Source organism: Capricornis sumatraensis, chromosome 18 (assembly GCF_032405125.1).
Source record: "Capricornis sumatraensis isolate serow.1 chromosome 18, serow.2, whole genome shotgun sequence".
Taxonomy (NCBI): Eukaryota; Metazoa; Chordata; class Mammalia; order Artiodactyla; family Bovidae; genus Capricornis; species Capricornis sumatraensis.
In genome coordinates, this window is record NC_091086.1 from 13,592,040 (window position 1) to 13,614,549 (window position 22,510).

General features: G+C 38.7%; 1 protein-coding gene across 2 annotated transcripts in view; it reads left to right on the forward strand.

Annotated features, from left to right (window-relative positions):
* Positions 1–1,504: 1,504 nt before the first annotated feature.
* The window catches only part of FAM169A (family with sequence similarity 169 member A), a 45,045-nt gene continuing 24,039 nt past the window's right edge, over positions 1,505–22,510 (forward strand). Inside the window, exons 1-4 of one of the 2 annotated variants that reach the window (XM_068990747.1) lie at positions 1,505–1,636; positions 2,807–2,906; positions 3,220–3,305; positions 5,403–5,574. In XM_068990747.1, coding sequence (XP_068846848.1) covers positions 1,505–1,636; positions 2,807–2,906; positions 3,220–3,305; positions 5,403–5,574 — 490 coding nt within the window. The remainder of the gene's footprint in view (positions 1,637–2,806; positions 2,907–3,219; positions 3,306–5,402; positions 5,575–22,510) is intronic. The other variant, XM_068990748.1, reaches the window with a different exon arrangement.

A 22,510-nucleotide genomic window follows, 5' to 3' on the forward strand; every position in this document is an offset into this window, starting at 1 on the left:
AACTCCGTCTTGTCCTTTTCTACTTCTTCCCACTGGTAAACACCAGCTTGTTCTCTGTATCCGTGAATTTGTTTTGTAATATTCATTTTTTGTTTTATTTTTTAGATTCCACATATAACGTGTAATATTTGTCTTTCTCTGACTTAATTCAGTAAGCATATTACCTTCTAGGTCCATCCATGTTATTCTTTAAAAGAAAAAATGTCATTCTTTTTTTTAATGACTGAGTAGTATTGCATTATACACACACACACACACACACACCTCACACACACATTATACCACATTAAAAAAAATCTGATCTTCTTAATCCATTCATCTGGAAACTTAGGTTACTTCTGTATCTTAGCTATTTAAAGCCATGTATCTTTTTGAATTACTGTTTTTGTTTTCTTCAGGTATATACCCAGGTATGGGCTTGCAGGATCTTAGTTCCCCAACCAGAGACTGAACCCAGGCCCAGCACAGTGAAAGTGCTGTGTCCTAACCATTGGACCACCAGGAATTCCTTATTTTTAGCTGTTTAAGGATCCTCCATACTGTGTTCCACAGTGGCTATACCATTTTACATTCCCACCAACAGTGTAGGAGGGTTCCCTTTTCTCCACACCTTCTCTCGCATTTGTTATTCATGTTCTTTCTGTTGATGGCCATTCTTACAGATGTGAGCTAATATATTGTTGTAGTTTTCACGTGCCTGTTGGCCATCTGTATGACTTCTGTGGAAAAATGCCTATTCAGGTCTTCTGCTTGTGTTTTAACTGGTTTGTTTTTTTTGACATCGAGTTGTATGAGCTGTTCAGCTATTTTGGATATTAATCCCTTATTGGTCATATCATTTACAAATATTTCCTCCTGTTCAGTAGATTGTTTATTTTATTGATTATTTCCTTTGCTGTGCAAAAGCTTTTCAGTTTAATTAGGTACCATTTGTTTATTTTTGCTTTTGTTCCCTTTGCGCTCTAGACAGATCCAGAAAAGTATTGCTGTGCTCTATGTCAAAGTGTATTCTACCTATGTTTTCTTCCAGGACTGTTACGGTTTCTGGTCTTAAGTTTAGGCCTTTAATCCATTTGGTGTTTATTTTTGTAAATGGTATAAAAAATGTTTTAAGTGGTGTAAGAAAATGTTCTAATTTCATTCTTTTGCATGTAGTTGTCCAGTTTTTCCAGCATTGCTTATTGAAGAGACCGTCTTTTGTCCATTGTATATTCTTATCTCCTTTGTCATAAATTAATTGACCAAAGGTGCATGGGCATTAATTCTTATTTCATTGCTTATTTTTAATATGAGTGTTTAAGTTTTCTTTTTGACATACATTTAAATCAGCAGGCTCAAGTTGTAGTCTTTCTTGGCATAGTAAAAAAGAAGTCTCCTTACAGTAAAATGCTGAGCTATTACAATAAAGTTTTCTCAGTACAGGAAGATAGCATTTCTTTTGTTTTTTTAGAAAACAGTATTTCATACTCTGAAACATTTTGTCCCATGTTGTTTGTTAAAGAGGATGGCATTCCCTGTGGATATGTTGGATAATTGCAGTCATGAGGAACTGGAAAATTCTGCTGAAGATTACATGTCAGATCTGAGGTGTGGGGACCCTGAAAATCCAGAATGTTTTTCTCTTCTCAATATTACGGTAAGGCATCCTGCTGTGATTTTTATCAATCTTTTCCACTGAGTTTACAATGAAGTCAGTATCCTTTTATTATCTTTTAAAGTGTTAACTAATCACCTTTGAAAATTTTATCAGAAGACTTCTCAGTAAAATGGATAAATATTGATTTGGTAGTACAGCAGCATGGTCAAATGACTGGTTAGCCATATTTGAGCTAACCCAATTAAATCTACTTTAGATTTGGAAATTGTTTTACAAACATTTTTTATAAAAATCGGCAAAAAAAAGTTTATTAAAAAACGAAAGAAAAAAATGAGCAAAACATTACATTACACTTTTTTATGTCACAAACCTTCCTTTTCCCAAAATATTAAAATTTCTGACTATATTTTGATAGATCATTAGGCATAAAATTATTAGAATTCTGGTGTGAATTTGATGACAGGCAAATTCTGTAACCTGTTTAGGCCTCAGGTTTTTCTTTTGGCAAATGATGTTTATTTAATGAATTCTTAGCTTCTTCCAACATCAGTATTTTACAGTTCTTTGAACGGCAATATTATGTATAAATAGGGAATTAGCGTTCCAGATTGTAAAGAATCTGACTGCAGTGCAGGAGACCCGGGTTCAATCCTTGGGTTGGGAATATACTCTGGAGAAGGGAATACCCACTCCAGTATTCTTGCCTGGAGAATTCCATGGACACAGAAGCCTGGCAGTCTACAGTCCATGGGGTCACAAAGAGTCAGATATGACTGAGCAGCTTTCATTCACTGAAGGCGGAAAAGATTTAAAGTATTGTATATATCTCAGGGGAAAAATACCCTAGTGTCTTTTACTAGAAAATGAAATTTTTTTCTTTCTCAAATGATCTAAATAACAGATGATGAAAAATTTTAAGTCATTTTGTAGAGCATATCATGTTTTGTTTTTATTCAGATGCATAGCTAGAGCACAGTGATATTTATTGAAATACTTTCATTTTTCTCCCAAGTTAATAAAATTCCTCCAAAAGCAAAGTCTATCTCATTTGGTCTTTTTTTTTTTTCCCTCTGGAGACTAGAAATATCCTCTGTGAAAAGAAACTATGCAATTAGTGTTAATGTATGTTTAAACTTTTGGTAGAAACATGGTGTTTTTGATATTTTCTTTACCAGCTCTTCACTAATGTTTAATCAATTGTCATTTCAGATTCCTATTAGCCTGTCAAATGTAGGCTTTGTACCTCTCTATGGTGGAGATCAGACCCAGAAAGTTCTTGCTCTTTTTTCACCAGAGGACTCACTTACAGGTCTCTATTTTGCTTAATCTTTATAATTGAGGAATTTTCCCCCCCAAACAATTAGAAATTTATTAAAAGATAGCTACATGAAGGGATTTTGGGGGGGAAAAAAAAAGCTTATTTCAAACTGTAAATTTAGGAAAATAAAATTTCTCAGTTGGTTAAATATTTAGTGAGCGAAATACAATAAGATAGGATAAATTGGGCTGCCACACTGTATTATAAAGTATGGGTATATTTAAGAGTATCCTTAAAAACCTACAAAATAGTAATATCATGTGCTTTAAGACTTTGATGTTAACCGTCATTTATTCTCTTTTAGCTGTGGCTCTTTACCTTGCTGATCAGTGGTGGGCTATTGATGATATTGTGAAAACATCTGTCCCTTCTAGAGAGGGGCTTAAGCAGGTAACAAGACCCCGTCGTTTTAGAAGTGTTTCTTAAGAGACCATTTCACAATGTGTTTGCCATAAACAGGGATAGTTTTTGAAGTTACTGGGCTATTCTCCATTTTAGGGTACCTGGTGATATTATACCCTTTCATTGTTCCATTGTTACGGTGAAACTGGCACTTAAATTGGGCTTCCTTGATTTTAATGTGAGGGAGTAGGGATTGAGTATTGAGGGAGGAGGAATGAGAACCTGTGGTTTAATTGATCTGGAATTACGCACATCAACTTCAGGTTCTGATTTTTCCTTTTGGGTGGGAAAAAGCTTATTCTCTCTGTGTGGTTGCTTAGGTTCTCTGTCTCTAGGAGAGACTGACCAGGAAACTTGCTTATGAGTAGGGCCATTTTGGGTGGTCCATTCAGTGTTCCAAACAGTGTAGTGGAGAGGAGGTCCTCAGTAGCATACTGTAAAACTTAGTCCTTTTTTTCTGTCCCCATCATCGTTTTATCAGTTACTTAGAAGATGACATAGTTGGCATGCTTATCATGCCACAGTGCCGGAAGAGAGGACTCATCTGTAGAGGCAGAATTAAGAAAGAAAAGGGTCTAACATGATGAAAATAAACTAGTGGAAAAGGTAAAATAATATCTATGGGTTCAAAAAATTAACTGTATACCATGAAGATCAAACTAAAACAGCAGCACATATGAAAAAGATTGGGCTTTAGTTAATTAGAAGTAAAATCAAGGAAAGAAAGAAAGCTAATAAAAACCTTAAGTTTATACAGAAAGGCCCCATTATCATATCAATATCTTCAGTTCATATTTGTAGTAGCTGTATCCGCTGACATGCAGAGAGATATTAGGGATCTGAAGCCATTTCAAGGGATAAGACTGGAATGGCAGGAGTACCCAAAATCATATTAGATTAGTCTTTTTCTGCATTCAGCTTTGATAGGAAATTTAGGAGAATATAATGGCTGTTTTCAAATATTTGTAGACTCTGTGGTCCAGAATATCAAGCAAAGTATAGTTTATGGAAAAGAGATTTCATTCAGTTCAATGTGAGGATGAATGTCATGCTGGTCAGAGCTGTTGAAGGAAGGCATGGGTTACCTTGTAAGCTGGTGAGCATGGTCATTTCAGGTGGTGTTTGGTATTGGAAATCTCTTTCCAGGGAGGTTTTTGGTAGTAGTGTGTGTGCCTAATGCTTTTTTCTCTCCCTTCCCCTAATTAGACATTCTTGTTTTTCTTTAAGGAAAGTTGGGGAGGGCGTGTAGATTTCATGGCTAGACTCTTGTGTTTAGCTGTGACAGATATCTGTGGGGAAAACTCTACTGTTCAGGGTCAGGCAGTTGATGAGGGGGTCCCTGTGACTGTGTAGGGCTGCCTGTAGGAGGTGAGGATCTGTTTCCATTCTGTGACTGACCCAAGTTTTGTTTTCATCAGACTGCCCTGGTGTCACCGTCATTGCCCATCTGGTCTGGTGGAGGGGTGTGTGTGTGTATGCGTGCGGGGAGACAGGTATTCCTGAGGGTTGCATAGCAAACACATGACTGTTAAATGACCATTTTACCTGGAAAGGATGAGACAGATGCCTTTCCCAAGAGCATAATTACGGCTTTCCTCATCAAATGAGATGATTGTTTTTAAAGTCTTCAGGGTAACACTAAGCTTTTGTCCCTTTTATTTTCTTTACTTTTTTTTTGTGTGTAGGCTGGAATGGGTGGAAAGAGTTGACGCACTAGAGATGTTGGGGGCTGCAGTTAGAGTTTGGGAAGACCTGGGATCTGGGCAGTTGGAAGCCAGAAGAGAACACTGACCGCTAAAGTGGAGATGCTGGGCATTGGTATATTGGAAACCTGCTGGCCCATTTTAGAATTTTGCTGCGAAGCATTACTTCATGCATAATTTGTATCCATAGAAATGGATTGTTATTGGTGTGAATGACTTGGTCTCATCTTTGTGATAATAAAATGGTTTACAAGTCATTTTGAATGTATTCAAAATGCTTTGAATGTCAGTACAAGATGCGGAACCAGGGAGTGAGGTAAATTGCATCTCTCAGTTGATGCGCATTATAACCGTTGTGCCTGGTGTCTGACTCTCTTTGTAGGTGAGAACTCTTGGGGAGAGAGTGGTTCTGTATGTTCTGAATCGAATTATTTATAGAAAGCAGGAAATGGAGAGAAATGAGATCCCATTCCTGTGTCATAGCAGTACTGATTATGCTAAGATTCTGTGGAAGAAAGGAGAGGCCATTGGGTTTTATTCAGTTAAGCCTACAGGTGAGTCTTTAAAAGTTATTTAAATAAAATATTTATTATGTAAACTCACTTTCTGGACCCCACCTATATCAATGTCCCTTTTAAATTAGTATCTAAAGTACAAATTGAGATGATTTTACTCCGTATTTCTTGTGAGTGCTTTGATTCTATGTAAGTGAGGATTGTTAGGAAAGTCTTGAAAAAAAGATTAAACATTTGATAGGAAAATTTCGCCACGTATGTGAAGAAAGTTGTATGCTGAGGCTCAGATTTGTCTTCTCTCCCTCCCATTTCCTTCCCTTTATTTAAAGGTCCTTGTTCTACTTCGATTCCTGTTCTGTCACTATTTCCAACTTTTTCCAAAGCCCCTTTCTACCTGTGGACCCGATGCACAGCCTTTCTCTTCTGGTTTTAGCTGATTCAGCCTGATGGGTTAAAGGCCGCTTTGCTAATTACCATGAAAAACAAAGTGCTTTAATATATTTAGAGAAGCCAAGCATCTTTGACATCATTAATCTAGTCAAGTGTGGATTGCTGATCCCAGGGCCCAACTACACCTTACTCCTGAAAGACTAGAGCAGCTTCATCTTGCTCTGTACGTTCTGTTCATTTAGTTCCCCAGAGCTTCTGGAGCCAGAAAAATCAAGCCTGCTTAGTCCATGTGCATACGTACTCCACCCCTGACAACCACCGTGTAACAAAGGCAGCCTTGCTCCGCACCTAGGCCAGAAGACCTTTCACAGAGAACGCTCCCATTATTTTTCTGTCTTTTTTATATTTCAGACTTGCCAAATTTAGCTCTTGTGATCACATGCCCTCTAAAGATCTTACCAAATTCCCTGCTGACTTGAAGGATAGTTGTGACTAATAATACCTTATTCATATAATTAGTGGACATTTATGATGAGAATTAGTATACATAGTCAATGAAAGGGAGGTCAGTTTTTCTCAAGAATAAATAAAACTGTGATTTGTAGTTTTAAATGGTTTGGTGTAGTAAATAAGTCTCCGTTAGTATGCTGTTTTATTCTTGTATAAATTTGAAGCAGAACCAGTAATTATGTAACTCCAGAAAGATACCATCATTTAGAGGCAGAATAATGATGTTTGTTTAGTGGAAGCCTAGTGCTGTATTGCATAAAGACATCACTTTATTGGCTTAAAATGTTTTCATACATTTGGGGCTGGAGTATGTTTCAATTACTATATGCTTTATTTTATACAAGATAATTCCTATGGAAATTAAAGGCTTGTTGCTGCTCATACTGGCTACAGCAGGGTTTCCTACTTGAAACTAGCTTATAGACATTTGAAGTACATGAGAGTGTATGCTTTTTCATTTAGAGCATCTCTAGATGAAAGACACACAGTTAGTACCGGGCACAGCACTCCCCTCTCAGTGTTTCTGGTCGGGATTCAATTCCAGGCGTTGGGCCCTCTTTGATATGTGTCCGGGGCTCTTCCTCTGCTTTGGGGCTCCTCCTCTCCTTTGGAACCTGGCTTCTGTTTTCTGTTTCTGGCATTTAACTCAGGTTTATATGCTTCGACTTCCAACTGCTACTTGTCTGCCCCTCTTAGCACCTTCCATTCTTCCCTGCTAACTGCCTTACGGCCTGTTTATTTGTCTTTTTCCGCTTTAAGCTCTGGCTCTTGTCAGCCAGAGAACAGTGGACTTAGATGTGCTTATGCTAGCCTTTGAACCTGTAACCATCTAATTCAGTCTGGAAGTAGTTTTCTACAAAGGAAACCCATGATTGTAAAAAATTGCCCAGGACAAAAACTGAAACACTTTGTGATAGACATGTTCTTAATGTATTGATACATAGCAGAAAAAAACTGTACCAGTAGCAAAAAGATAAAGTCTTTATTAAATACATTTGTAGTTGAATGAAAGTCTGTGATTATCACTCATTATTTATGATTTTTTAAATAAAATGCAAATCAGTATATAGGGTTATTAGTAGGAACATAAAAATTATCTTGATATATAAGAGGAGACTGTTTATGAGGTCAAATCTAATTATAGGAAATGAAGCTCAAGAAAATATATAATTTGGGGGGGCCTGAAATAAATTATCATGAGAGATTTATAGTTTGTTTATCTTTTGGGTTAGGTAGATGTCAGATTATTAAAAATAGTTTTTAGCAGATCACTATATAATATCTGATACAGAACACTAAAGAGAGCTTGCAGGGTTGAGTAACATCACTGTAATAAGATTTTCTGGTCCCTCCTATGGTTATTAAGCATTTTAACAGAATTAATGCTTGCTGTGTTTTGGTAGTATGTAATATTTGTTCATGGACTCATAAACTGAAAAGACAAAGGTAAGCTCTATTTCATTAAGAGAGATATTTTCAGTAAAATTTTATTTTTTGCTGAATAATTTTCCAAATGTATAATATACTTGTGTTTTGATCCATCATATACTAATATTAATTTTAAGGAAAACTCAGAATTACCTTTGAATTGGTACTTAGAACCTTACGGTCACAAGGAATTTTAAAAATTTATATTTAAAAAAATTTATATTTATATACAGATATGTATTTACAGAGGGCAATGATTAGGTAATCAGTATATAACCCAAACATAAAAATATATTACATCAAGATAACAGTGTGTAGAATAAATAGAATAGAAGGCAGGGTGGAGAGGAATGATGTAAACGTTGTTACTGTTAATAGTTCCGTAGTAAGGAACAGTTTGTTCAGTGTGTGATGACAGTTATCAAATCAAATTGATAATAGTTTTTAGGGTCCATTTGCTACATTTAAAAGAGTAGTAATATAGTTTTTTTCTTTAATCAGTATTGTTTGTCTGAGAAGGGATGGGGCAACTTCCCTGGCAGCCCAGTGGTTAAGACTCCACACTTTCACTACAGGGGACAGTGGGTTCAATACCTGCTCAGGGAACTACGATCCCCCACATGCCCTAAGGCCAAAAACCAAAAAGGAAACATAGTAAATTTATATAGAGAATCCTGGCAGACACCATGTTAGTTAATAGATCATGGTTAGCATTACCAAGAATAAAGCACATCACTAGTAGAGACCCCAGTATGCTATCCTGAGAAGGACACCACATCTTTTCTGTACTGTTTTTGCCCCAAATGCATAATCTCAGTTTTATTATGAGAAAACACTAGATAAAGCCAAATTGGAGGTTATTTTACAAAGTATCTGATCAGTAACCTCTAAAAGTATCAAGATGATGAAAGACAAGGAAAGGAGGAGGAAGTGTCAAAGACCAGAGCTTAGGAGACATGAAACTACCATATGGAATCTCGGACTGGATTCTGAAACAGGAAAAGGGTGTCAGTAGACAAACTGGGACTGGATTCTGAAACAGGAAAAGGGTATCAGTAGACAAACTGGTGGAAGTTGAATAAGCTCTGCAGTTTTGCTGATAGTCTTCTATCAGTGTTGAAGTCCTGGTTTTGGTAATAATATTCTGGCTATGTAAGATGTTAACATTAGGAGCATTTGGATGAAGGGTGTGTGGGAACTCACTCTGCATATTTTTGAAACTTTTTGCTAAGTCTGAAATTATTTTTAAGATAAAAGTTGTTAAAAGTGAAGTCGCCCAGTTGTGTCTGACTCTTTGCGACCCCATGGACTGTAGCCTACCAGGCTTTTCTTGTCCATGGGATTTTACAGGCAAGAGTACTGGAGTGGGTTGCCACTTCCTTCTCCAAAGGATCTTCCCAACCCAGGGATCAAACTCGGGGCTTCCACATTGTAGGCAGATGCTTTACCATCTGAGCCGTGAGGGAATTCTTGCTAAAAATTATAATCTTTATAATTGAAACTCATGATGGAAATTTTAAATGTTACCAAAGGTGTGTGAATACATGTTATGTATTTCAAAATTATTTAATAGTTCAGTTCAGTTCAGTCGCTCAGTCCTGTCTGGCTCTTTGTGACCCCATGAATCTCAGCACGCCAGGCCTCCCTGTCCATCACCAACTCCCGGAGATCACTCAGACTCGCATCCATCGAGTCAGTGATGCCATCCAGCCATCTCATCCTTGGTCGTCCTCTTCTCCTGCCCCCAATCCCTCCCAGCATCAAAGTCTTTTCCAATGAGTCAACTCTTCGCATGAGGTGGCCAAAGTACTAGAGTTTCAGCTTCAGCATCATTCCTTCCAAAGAAATCCCAGGGTTGATCTCCTTCAGAATGGACTGGTTGGATCTCCTTGCAGTCCAAGGGACTCTCAAGAGTCTTCTCCAACACCACAGTTCAAAAGCATCAATTATCAATTCTTCGGTGTTCAGCCTTCTTCACAGGGCAACTCTCACATCCATACATGACTACTGGAAAAACCATAGCCTTGACTAGACGGACCTTAGTCGGCAAAGTAATGTCTCTGCTTTTGAATATGCTATCTAGGTTGGTCATAACTTTTCTTCCAAGGAGTAAGCGTCTTTTAATTTCATGGCTGCAGTCACCATCTGCAGTGATTTTGGAGCCAAAAAAAATTAAAATCTGACACTGTTTCCACTGTTTCCCCATCTATTTCCCATGAAGTGATGGGACCAGATGCCATGATCTTCGTTTTCTGAATGTTGGGCTTTAAGCCAACTTTTTCACTCTCCTCTTTTACTTTCATCAAGAGGCTTTTTAGTTCCTCTTCACTTTCTGCCATAAGGGTGGTGTCATCTGCATATCTGAGGTTATTGAGATTTCTCCCGGCCATCTTGATTCCAGCTTGTGTTTCTTCCAGTCCAGCATTTCTCATGATGTACTCTGCATAGAAGTTAAATAAGCAGGGTGACAATATACAGCCTTGACGTACTCCTTTTTCTATTTGGAACCAGTCTGTTGTTCCATGTCCAGTTCTAACTGTTGCTTCGTGACCTGCATACAGATTTCTCCAGAGGCAGGTGAGGTGGTCTGGTATTCCCATCTCTTTCAGAATTTTCCACATGAACAAAAAAGTTTCCTTTGAGGAATTTGACTTGTTCAAGAGAAAAAAATATTAAAAAATATAAAAAATATTTTAAAAAGTATTAAATAATTCCCCTGGGAAAAGTCCCAACTCATTGTCAGCAGTCTCCACCATGTACGCTAGTTAACTTCTTAATGTCTCATTCTTCATTTTGATTCATTCGCTCAGTCGTGTCCAACTCTTTGTGACCCCATGAATCACAACACGCCAGGCCTCCTTGTCCATCACCAGCGCCCGGAGTTTACTCAAACTCATGTCTATTGAGTCAGTGATGCCATCCAGCCATCTCATCCTCTGTTGTCCCCTTCTCCTCCTGCCCTCAATCCCTCCCAGCATCAGGGTTTTTTCCAGGGAGTCAACTCTTCGCACGAGGTGTCTGAAGTATTGGAATTTCAGCTTTAGCATCAGGTCTTCCAGTGAACACCCAGGACTGATCTCCTTTAGGATGGACTGGTTGGACCTCCTTGCAGTCCAAGGGACTCTCAAGAGTGACTTTCATTGTAATTCTATACCCAGATTATAAATGAAGTATGAGAGAGAAGGAGATTTCTACATAGTTAATTAAAAAAAAATTTTTTTTAATCTCTCATGCATCGTTTTTCAGGAAGCTAGAATTTATGCTCTGTTAAAATAAGGAAATCAAGAAGGAGATTAGGAAATGAAGGAGAGAAATATCCCCAAATCACAGCTCTGATCATTCTGGGGCTTCTCTGTCCCAATTGGTAGCCATTAGCTTTATGTAGCTATTTAAATGGAAATTAGTTAAGATGAAGTAAAACTGAAAATTGTTTCTCAGTCATACTAGCCACAGTGTAAGTGTCCCATAACTGCATGTGGCTACCACACTGAAGAGAAGAGATATAGAACATTTCCATCATTGCAGAAAGTTCTTTTGGACAGCACTTTTCTAGAGATTGACTTATCTAGGTTGTAGTAGGTTAGGAAACTCTGGGTCTTGATTCAAAAATACGGAATACCTGATGTGTTTGCATTTATCAAGATGAGTTTTATAAAGTTAAGGGAGACTTTCTTGAGGGATACGTTAGAAGTAAACACTAATTAATGAGTGATAAACCACTGTTAAGGTGTATCAAAAAGCAATGCAGGATAGAAAAACAATCCTGATATACCACATGGCTCAGTTATCAAAAGTGTATGTGTGTGTGTATGCATAATGTAATTGCTGAAGACTGGTCTAGCGAAAATGATATATTACTATATTGAGGTAATAGGACAAGGCCTGTATAGAATGTGTGGTTATGGTATAGTGGGAATTGTTGTTGTTCAGTCCCTAAGTCGTTTCTGACTCTTTGCAACCCCGTGGACTGCAGCATGTCAGGCTCCTTTGTCCTTCACTATCTCCTGGAGTTTGCTCAGATTCATGTCCATTGAGTTGATGATGCTGTCTTAACCATCTCATTCTGTCACTGCTGTATTGGGAGTAGGGTGTGTGAATGTGTTAATATATAAAAGTTAATTCTCATCTTCTATACTGGGAAGTCAGTATCATGCCTAAGATGGAAAAATCAAGAAGTAGTAAGTTATTTAAACTGGAAACACTATATTATATATATATAATATATATAATGTTCAGTTCAGTCGCTCAGTCGTGTCCGACTCTTTGTGACCCCATGAATCGCAACACACCAGGCCTCCCTGTCCGTCACCAACCCCCGGAGTTCACTCAAACTCAAGTCCATCGAGTCGGTGATGCCATCCAGCCATCTCATCCTCTGTCGTCCCCTTTTCCTCCTGCCCCCAATCCCTCCCAGCATCAGAGTCTTTTCCAATGAGTCAACTCTTCACATGAGGTGGCCAAAGTACCAGAGTTTCAGCTTTAGCATCATTCCTTCCAATATATATAATATATATTATATATGTATATAATAACTGAAAATAACTTTAAATACCGAAAAAGATGAAAGTGCTTGTTTCTGGGGGATGGAGTGTGTGTGTGTGTGTGTGTGTGTGTGTGTGTGTGTGTGTGTGTGTGTGTGTGTTCCCCAACAAGTCTTAGAGGACTGTTGGGCGCTGGCAGTGTGTATGTGAAACTTTGATGGAGAGTTGAAAATGAGCACTATCAAAAGGACTATTCCCAGAGTCTGATCGGTGTCTACCACAAAACTAGGTGACGTTTCTAAATCTCACAGGGTCTGTGACGATCAGGTCCACCTATTAAAAGGGCTATACTAACTAGAAAACTGCTCGGGAGAAAAATCTCATACAGGCATGAAAAATAAAACAAAACCACTTGTTAATTCAGTGAAAGTTTTGTTAACTGTCCTATGTCAAGAAAGATAAAAGATAGTAAATGTGTACAAATCAGATGTCACATTTTAGTGTAGACGGGAAAAAATTTGAAGTCAAGTGTTATTTTGGGAATGCTTCTTATTTGGCTTCAACTGTAAATCTCCTTGATCCAATTTGAAGACTTGTGTTTTGGAAAAACATAAGAAGGTTGTGAGGGAAGCAAAATCTAATCTACACCTTCAAAATCAGTTTGTTAACTTGCTTCCAAAGGGATTTATTTATGATCGATATTAGGAGATGTATTTTTGGTTTTTGAAATTTCCGTTTGATATAATATTTAGTGGAAGTGTTTTTTCCTCTCTTCATTTGCTGTTAGCTTTTGTTACAACTTTCTGACTTCTTTTTACTCAGAGCTATAGCTATGATCTTACCTCCTTTTTTGGATAGGTCATTCACTTTCTCTTCACTAAAATTTAGATTTCCGGCCCTTCTGTTTCAAGGTTTTTTGAGGAATAACAAAAATGTGATATAAAATAATAACTTTTGATAGTATATATTGTTGTTGTTCAGTTGCTCAGTCATGTCTGACTCTTGGCGACCCCACGGACTGCAGGCTTCCCTGTCCTTTACCATCTCCCGGAGCTTGCTCAAATTCATGTCCATTGAGTCTTTGATGCCATCCAACCATCTCATCTGTTGTCCCCTTCTCCTCCTGCCCTCAGTCTTTGCCACCGTCAAGGTCTTTAACTACATTGAAGTGAGGCGCCCGGCTGGGAGCCAAGCCCGGCTGCGATTCCTGCTGCTGTGGGAATAGAGGCACTTGGACCTTCGGCTGTGCCAGTGGCCCACCTAATACTGTATGAGAGTTGTGATAAGTAACGAAATTACAGATTTTGTTTTAAGCCAGTACATTTGGGGATGGTTTGTGAGGCAGCAATAGGTAACTGAAGGGTTGTGAATCAGAAAGCCATCCACTACCTGGAAACAACAGTGTGGCATTGTTATTTAAAAACGAAACTCTTTAATGTTGAGCTTTCCAGATTCGGTTTATTGTAACAGCTCATGCTACCTTAACTGATTTATAAAGCATGAAGACTGTGATGAGAATATTTCTCTAGTAATATATGGCGAGGTCTCATGTAAAGATATTTGCTGCTGCTACTGCTAAGTTGCTTCAGTCGTGTCCGACCCTGTGTGACCCCATAGACGGCAGCCTACCAGGCTCCCCCATCCCTGGGATTCTCCAGGCAAGGACACTGGAGTGGGTTGCCATTTCCTTCTCCAATGCATGAAAGTGAAAAGTGAAAGTGAAGTCGCTCAGTTGTGTCCGACTCTTCGCGACCCCATGGACTGCAGCCTACCAGGCTCCTCCATCCATGGGATTTTCCAGGCAAGAGTACTGGAGTGGGGTGCCATTGCCTTCTCCAGTAAAGATATCTAGTAGCATTATTTCTTTAGGATTCACTTTATGCTGTGTGTCTGTGCAGACAATCACACACTGATGGCTTCATAAGGTATTAAGCCAGGTTTCATGAAGGTGAGAAGAGACAAATTCCCAGTTAGACAAAGAGGAAATGGTGATGCCATGAAAAGAGATGCCGGGAGCCAGCGTGAGGAATTCCAACCGTGACAAGGTCATGCGGCACAGCTCTGATGGCAAGGGTAATCAGACCTCAGGTTTTCCCCCTGGAATTACCTGAGCATCCACCCCCCAACATTAAGAATCTGCCAGCTTTTCCACTCTTCTGACATTCTCTAGAAAAAGTCAATTCAGGGCTTTAGTCTTCTGCATTTGAAAGAGTGTTTCAATCCAAAAACCCCTCTGATGGCTTTCTAGCCTGCCTGCAGGACTCATACAGCTGCGCATGTGATTGTTTGAGGCCTCCTGACCACAGGAGGCACAGGAAGCTTAAAACATCCTAGGAATGTAGGGGCTTCGGACGAGTCAAAATCATTAGAATAGGACTGATTAAAGGTTTCATTTGTTGAGCCAATACTTGCTGCCAAATTTTCATATCCTTTATTTTTAGATATAGTTGGTATATAGAAAAACAAGTCGTAGACCTGGTATTAGCAACATTAGATCTTTGAGTTAAGTACCTTCTTTGTTATAACTCAGAGAGAGCCCAAGGCGGGGCACTCTCCGATATTCAAACGGGCGCCAGCGGCCTAACGTAGATGGTGCAGGCTCCTTGTCTGGAGCTTTATTGGTTTTCCACGTAACCCAAGTTAATCAGCCTCTTCTCTCCACTTAATTTTCCTACTACACTATTTCTTCCTAATCTGATCTTATATTAATAAATAAATAAGTTTTCCTCGCCGACTCCGTCCACCCTTCGGATTCCCTGGATCCACCGGGGCTGGACCCCGGCAAAGAGAGTCATTCAATTGTGACAGAACAGCTGTTCTTGAATTTGATGCATAGATCCTGAATGATATTGTGAACATTTATTTATTTACTCAGAAGTTATTTGTATTTGTTATATTGATAGGGAAGGAGAAGAAGGGGAGGGGAAGAGGGCGAATAGGAGAAAGAGCAAGAAGCAGAAATTGAGAGATAGTAATAAAATGTTTGCAAACTCTATCCTCATGGAACGTACATTTAAGAGGGGGAGATAGCAGTGGATAGACAAATAGATGATATGCTCTCAGGTGCTATGAAGAAAAACTAGGTTAAAAGAACAGTGTGTGTTGGGAGTGGGTACTATTTAAAATAGAGGCACTATTTAAATAGACTAGTCAGGGCAAGCATCTCTGAAGGTAGTGAGGGAACAATGAGGAAAGAACTTTCCTGAAGTTTCAAGAGAAGAGGTTTTTAGAGGTCTGAATTTCACTCTGGGTGACAGGAATCTGGTGGAGGATTTTGAGCATGGAAGTAACACAATCTGGTTAGTCTTCTATAAAAGTAGCTGTGTTGTGTGGAAAACCAGAAAGAGAGATGGCAGGGTTAAGAGTGAAGTTAGTTACGAGGCGGTTGCAGAAAACTCTGGTGAGAGGTGAAGAAAGGGGTAGAAGTCTTCATAATTAAGATAAATTATGGAGTCATTGCTGCGGTATTTCTAATGGATTATGCGTAGGCTGTGAAGGAAAAGTCAAGGATGAGATCTCAGGTTTTGCTCTGAGCCCCTGGTAGAATGATGATGAGATTTACTGAAAAATTAGAAAACAGGAGAAGAAGCAGGTTTGGGGAGTATATGAAAAATCTGATTATAAACAGTTTATTAGAGTCACATGTACACATTTGTTGTTCCATTTACCTTTTAAAGCTTTATTAAGGTTCATTTACATACCATACAATTTACCCATTGTCACTGTTCAGTTGCTTTGTCGGGCCTGACTGTTTCTGACCCCATGGCCTGCAGCACACCAGGCTTCCCTGCCTTTCACCATCTCCTGGAGCTTGCTCAAACTGGTATCCATTGAGTCAGTAATACCATGCGACAGTCTTGTCCTCTGTCGCCCCCTTCTTCTCCTGTCTTCAATCTTTCCCAGCATTGGGGTCTTTTCTAGTGAGTTGGCTCTTTGTATCAGGTGGCCAAGATATGGAGCTTCAGCATCAGTTCTTCCAATGAATATTCAAGGTTGATTTCCTGGTTTGATTTCTAGCGTTGATTGACTGGTTTGATCTCCTTGCAGTCCAGGAGACTCTCAGGAGTCTTCTCCAACACCACAGTTCGAAAGCATCAGTTCTTCGACGCTCAGCATTCTTTATGGTCCAACTCTCACATCCATACATGACTGCTGGAAAAACCATAGCTTTGAATATGCAGACCTTTGTCTGCAAAGTAATGTCTCTGCTTTTTAATACTGTCTAGGTTTGTCATGGAGAAGGCAATGGCACCCCGCTCCAGTACTCTTGCCTGGAAAATCCCATGGACGGAGGAACCTGGTGTGCTGTAGTCCATGGGGTTGCTGAGAGTTGGACACGACTCAGTGACTTCACTTTCACTTTTCACTTTCATGCATGGAGAAGGAAATGGCAACCCACTCCAGTGTTCTTGCCTGGAGAATCCCAGGGACGGCGGAGCCTGGTGGGCTGCCGTCTATGGGGTCGCACAGAGTCGGACACAACTGAAGTGACTTAGCAGCAGCAGCTGGTTGGTCATAGCGCTTCTTCAAGGATCAGGTATCTTTTCATTTCACGGCTGTGGTCACTGTCTGCAGTGATTTTGGAGTCCAAGAAAACAAAATCTGTCACTGTTTCCGTTGTTGCCCCGTCTGTTTGCCGTGAAGTGATAGGACCCGATGCCATGATCTTAGTTTTTTGAATGTTGGGTTTTAAGCCAGCTTTTTCACTCTCCTCTTTCACCCTCATCAAGAAGCTCTTTAGTTCCTCTTCACTTTCTCCCATAAGCTGGTGTCATCTGCATATCTGAGGTTACTGATATTTCTCCCAGCAATCTTTATTCCAGCTTGTGCTTTATCCAGCCTGGCATTTCTCATGATGTACGCTGCATAGAAGTTAAATAAGCAGGGTGACAATATACAGCCTTGACATACTCCTTTTTCAATTTGGAACCAGTCCATTGTTCCATGTCTGATTCTAACTGTTGCTTCTTGACCTGCCTACAGGTTTCTCAGGAGGCCAGTAAGTTGGTCTGGTATTACTATTTCTTTTTATCTGTCTTCTTGACTATAGCCAATCTGGTAGGTGTGAAGTGGATTGGCATTGTCATTTTGAGTCACATTTGCTAAATGGCTAAGGATGTTGAGCGTCTTTTCACATGCATTTTGGCCATTATTGTGTCTTCTTTGGGCTATGTGTTCAAATCCTTTACCCATTTTTAAATTGAGTTGTCTTTTTTTTTTTTTTTTACCCTTCTCACTTTATTGTGGTATAACTAACTTACAAAAAGTTAACCATGTTGAAATTTTACACTTTGTTATGTTTTGACTTATGTATATAGCTGTGATACTATCACTACAATCAAGATAGTAAACAGATCTCTTATTCCGAAAAGTTTCTTTGTGCCTATTTGTAACCATCCTTCCTTCCTCAATTTGTCCCCAAGGAAACACTTATCTGCTCTCTATTATTATATATTAGCCTGCTTTCTAGATTTTTATAAATTGGAATCATATAGTACATTTTTTTTTTTTTTTGGTCTGGGTTCTTTCAGTATGATTATTTTGAGGTCCATCCTATGATAATTCACATATCATCAAGTTTACCCTTAAGTGATTTTCAGTATGTTCACAGAGTCATGCAACCACCAGTACTAATTCAAAAATATCTTCATCACCTCAAGAATTCCTGTACCCTTTAGCTGTCACTCCTCATTTCCTTTATCTTAGAATTCCTGAAAGCCACTAATCTCCTTTCTGTCTAGATTATTTATCTTAAAATATGTTTTTTAATCTTATTTTATTGTGGTCTGAACACTTAACAGAAGATCTACTGTCTTCACAGATTTTTAACTGTAGATTACAGTATTGTTGACCACAGATGTCGTGTTGTATATAGCACGTCTCTAGAACTTGGCTTTACTGAAACTTTAAACCCATTGACAGCTGCCCAGGTTTCCATCACTCTGCCCTTGACACCCATTGTTCTGCTCTCTGCTAGGAATTTGACTGTTATAAGCTGTCTCATGTAATTGGAATCATGCAGTATTTGTCCTGTGGCTGACTGACTTCACCTAGCATAATGTCCTCAAGGTTCATCCATGTGGTACATTTTTCTGAAGCTGTTTGTATGTATCCTATACACACCCCACCACCACCCCTTATTTTCTTTATCCATTCATTCATCAGTGGACCTTTAGGTTGTTACCACATCTTGGCTATTGTTAATAATGCTGCAGTGAACATTGAATTACTAATCTCTTTGAGATACTGATTTCCATTATTTTGGATATATACCCAGGAGTGGGATTGCTGGATCTGTGATAGTTCTATTTTTAATACTTTGAGGAGCCTCTGTGCTTTTTTTCATGGTGGCTACACCATTCTGCTTTCCCATTAATAGTATACAAGGGTTCCAGTTTTCCATATCCGTGTTAGCGTTTATTGTCTTTTGTTTTGCTGGTAGCAATCCTGACACGTATGAGGTGATACTTCATTTGAGTTGCTGTACCCTGATGATTTGAGACATTGAACATGTTTTATATACCTGTTGGCCATTTGTATGTCTTTGGGGAAATGTCTGTTAAATCCTTAGCTCATTTTTAAGTTGGGTTTTATTTGTCTTTTTATAAGTGAGTTGTAAGCAGTTTTCATATATTCTAGATAGAAGTCCTGTACGAATACAAAATTTGAAAGGATTTTCTCTCATTTTGTGGCTTGTCTTTTTACTTGTTGATGTCCTTTGAAGCACTAGTTTTTATAAAGTCCGGTTATCTTTTCATGTGTAACTTTTGCTTTTGGTGTTATAGCTAAGAAGACTTTTCCTGACCTAAGATGATGAAGATTTACTGCTGTGTTTTATGCTAAGATTTTATGTTCCATTTGCAGTTAATTTTTGTATGAGGTCTAAAAAAGGGGAGTGGGGCCCAACATCATTCTTTGGCATATGTGGATATCCAGTTGCCCCACCCCCATTCATTTTAAAAAGCCTGTTCTGTTTCCATTGAAATGCCTTGGGACTCCTGTCAAAAATCAGTTGACCAAAAATAAGAGGTTTTGTTTCTGGAACTTCTGTTCTGTTGATTGCTATTTATTCTTGTGCCAGTACCACACTGGCTTGATTACTGTAGCTTTGTAACTTTTAAAATAGGAAGTCTTTAAATTGGAAGTCTTCCAACTTTGTTCTTCTTTGTTAAGATTATTTGGGTCATTTTTGTTGTTTTGCATTTCCGTATGAGTTTTAGGATTACTTTGTCAATTTCTGCAAAAAATCCAGCTGGAATTTTGAACTTATAGGTCAGTTTGGGGTGTGTTGACATCCTAACAATGTTGTCTTCTGAATCATGAACAATGGGATGTCTTTCCAGTTATTTAACTGTTCTTTAATTCCTTTGGTTGTTTGAAAAATTAATTACTTCTTTTTGGCTGTGATGGGTCTTCGCTGCATCCCAGGGGCTCTTCATTGCTGTGCACGGGCTTTCTCTAGTTGGGGTGAGCGGGGGCTACTCTCTAGTCGTGGTGTGCAGGCTTCTCGTTGCAGTGACCTCTCATTGCAGAGCAGGGATTCTAGAGTGTGTGGGCTTCAGCAGTTGTGGCATATGGCCTTAGTTGCTCTGCGACATGTGGGATGTTACCTAACCAGGGATGGAACCTGTGTCCTCTGCATTGCCAGGCAAATTCTTAACCCCTGGACCACCAGGGAGGTCCCTAATTCCTATTAAATGTTTGTAGTTTTCAGTTTTGTACTCTTGCCAAATTTATTCCTGTGTATTTTATTATTTGGTGATGCTCTTGTTAGTGGAATTGTTTTCTTAATTTCATTTAAAGATTGTTCATTGCAGGTGTCTAGAAATACAATTGAAAAAAAATTTTTTTTTTTTTGGCCACTCTGCAAGGCACTTGAGGGTCTAGATCCTAGTTCCCCAACCAGGGGTCAAACCCACGCCCCCTGTAGTGGATGCCTGAGCTGTTAACCACTGGACTGCCAGGGAAGTCCTTAATTGATTTTTGTATATTGATCTTATATCCTATAATCTTGCTGAACTTAAAAACTATCAGTTTTAATAATTTTTTAGTGAATTTCTTAAGATAAAAATCTTAAGGTCTGTATACAAGAAGGTTTTCTTTCTTTCTTTCTAGGTGCTTTTCATTTCTTTTTCTTACCTAATTGCCCAGCTAGAACCTACTTAAGGTATTGAATAAAAGTGGTGAGAATTAACATTTTTATCTTGTTCTTGATCTTAGGGGAAAATATCTGCTCTTTCACCATTAAGTGTGATTTTTATTAGCTGCCAGGTTTTTCATAGATCCCTTTATCAGATTGAAGACCTTGAGTATTTTTCTCATGAATGTGCTGGATTTTGTCTAATGCTTTTTCTCTGTATTTGGAGATGACTGTGTGTTTTTTGTTGTATTTACATTTATATGAGCTCTTCCATTCATCTTGGAGTAAGTTTCATGCATTACAGAAATAAAAGATTGTGATCATAAGCATTTGGATAAATGGTAGAAACCTTGAGAGTAGGGAGATTACCCAGAGAGAGCATATAGAAAAAAACTGTGGCCAAAGGTGAAGCTCTGAGGAGTGTAAATATCCAAGCTGCCTCTTGTGCAGTGCTAAATTAAATTTCAGCTAGTAGATTTTTAATGAAAGTTCATCTAAGGTTGTAGGGTTTTTGTTTTTTTTTTTTTTTTTCCCACTAATTACTAAGTACTTGTGCTGTTGATGTGTCTGAAGAATCTCTGGTAACTTGGGAAGTTTTTCTGCCCTTTATTTGATTTCTCTTATATCTGGGTAGAACCTGATAGAAATATAAAAACAAGAATTTAAGGTATAGTCACAAAAAGAGAATTAGCATGGTTTTTTGAAATGAATATGTACATGGTGAATAAGTAGAACTTTAGACTTTGTGAAAACTGTTAGTTCCATAAATTGACCTTGTTAACACTATTAGATGCTAGACTCTACCTTTTCTCTATTTAAAGGAATGTTTGTGTAAAAATAGAAAAAAATCAATTTGTGGGAAATTTACTTCATATATTTGATATTCTGAGGCATGCACAACAGTAAAAGCAATAGATCTGCAGACAGTATTAAGAACTAGATAGGATTCTCTTCTCATGTTTGCTTTGTCCTTTGAATTAATGTTACTTTTAAAGTAATGTCTCTTGATTTATCACTTCTAGCAGTTACTATGAGAGAACCCTAATTTTAAGGCATTAAAAAAGCTAGTCACTGTAGCTTGTTGGTGAGGCTACCTGTTAGACTAATAATAATTTTATGTATTTATTTTGGATTTATTGAGTATAATTGATAAATTGAAGTTGTGATTTGACACACATTGCAAAATATTCACCATAATCAGTATATTAATTGCCTAACATGGTTGCCATTTTCTTTCTTCCTTCTTTTCTTTTATATATATATAGTGTGTGTGTGTGTGTGTGTGTGTGTGTGTGTAATTTCATTTACTTTTGTCTGTGCTGTGCCTTTGTTGTACGCAGGGTTTCCTCCGGTTGCAGCGAGCAGGGTGCTCTCTGGTTGTGGGGTGCAGGCTTCTCATTGCGTGGCTTCCCTTGTTGCAGAGACGGGCTCTCGGGTGCTCAGGGTTAAGTAGCTGTGGCTCCCGGGCTCCGGAGCACAAGCTCTATAGCTGTGGCACCCGGGCTTAGCTGCTCCGTGGCGTGTGAGATCTTCCTGGACCAGGGATCAAACCCCTGCTGCCTGCATTGGGTTTTACATGTACATATTTACAACTGAGCCACCAAAGAAGCCCTCTTCCTTTCTTTTTTTGAGGTGCTAATGCTTAAGATCTACCTTTTTAAAAAAAAATTTGGTGTGCGCACTCGGTTCTGTCCAGCTCTTCTCTGCTCCATGTACTGGGGTGGGTTGCTCTTTCCTCCTCCAGGAGATCTTCGCTACCCAAGGATCAAACCCGAGTCTCCTGTGGCTCCTGCATTGGCAGGTGGATTCTTTATCACTGAGCCATCTGGGAAGCTTGAGATCTACCTTTTAATAAATTTAATGTATGTAAAGCAATATTGTTAATTACAGCCACTATGTAAGACATTTTGACCCTTATTAGTTTCCTAACTGAACATCGGCGGTTAAGAACTAAGTATATAACAATGTGTGTTACCTATTTTGAATTTAAATTAGTTGTCTTAGTGTGTGTGTGTGCTTAGTCGCT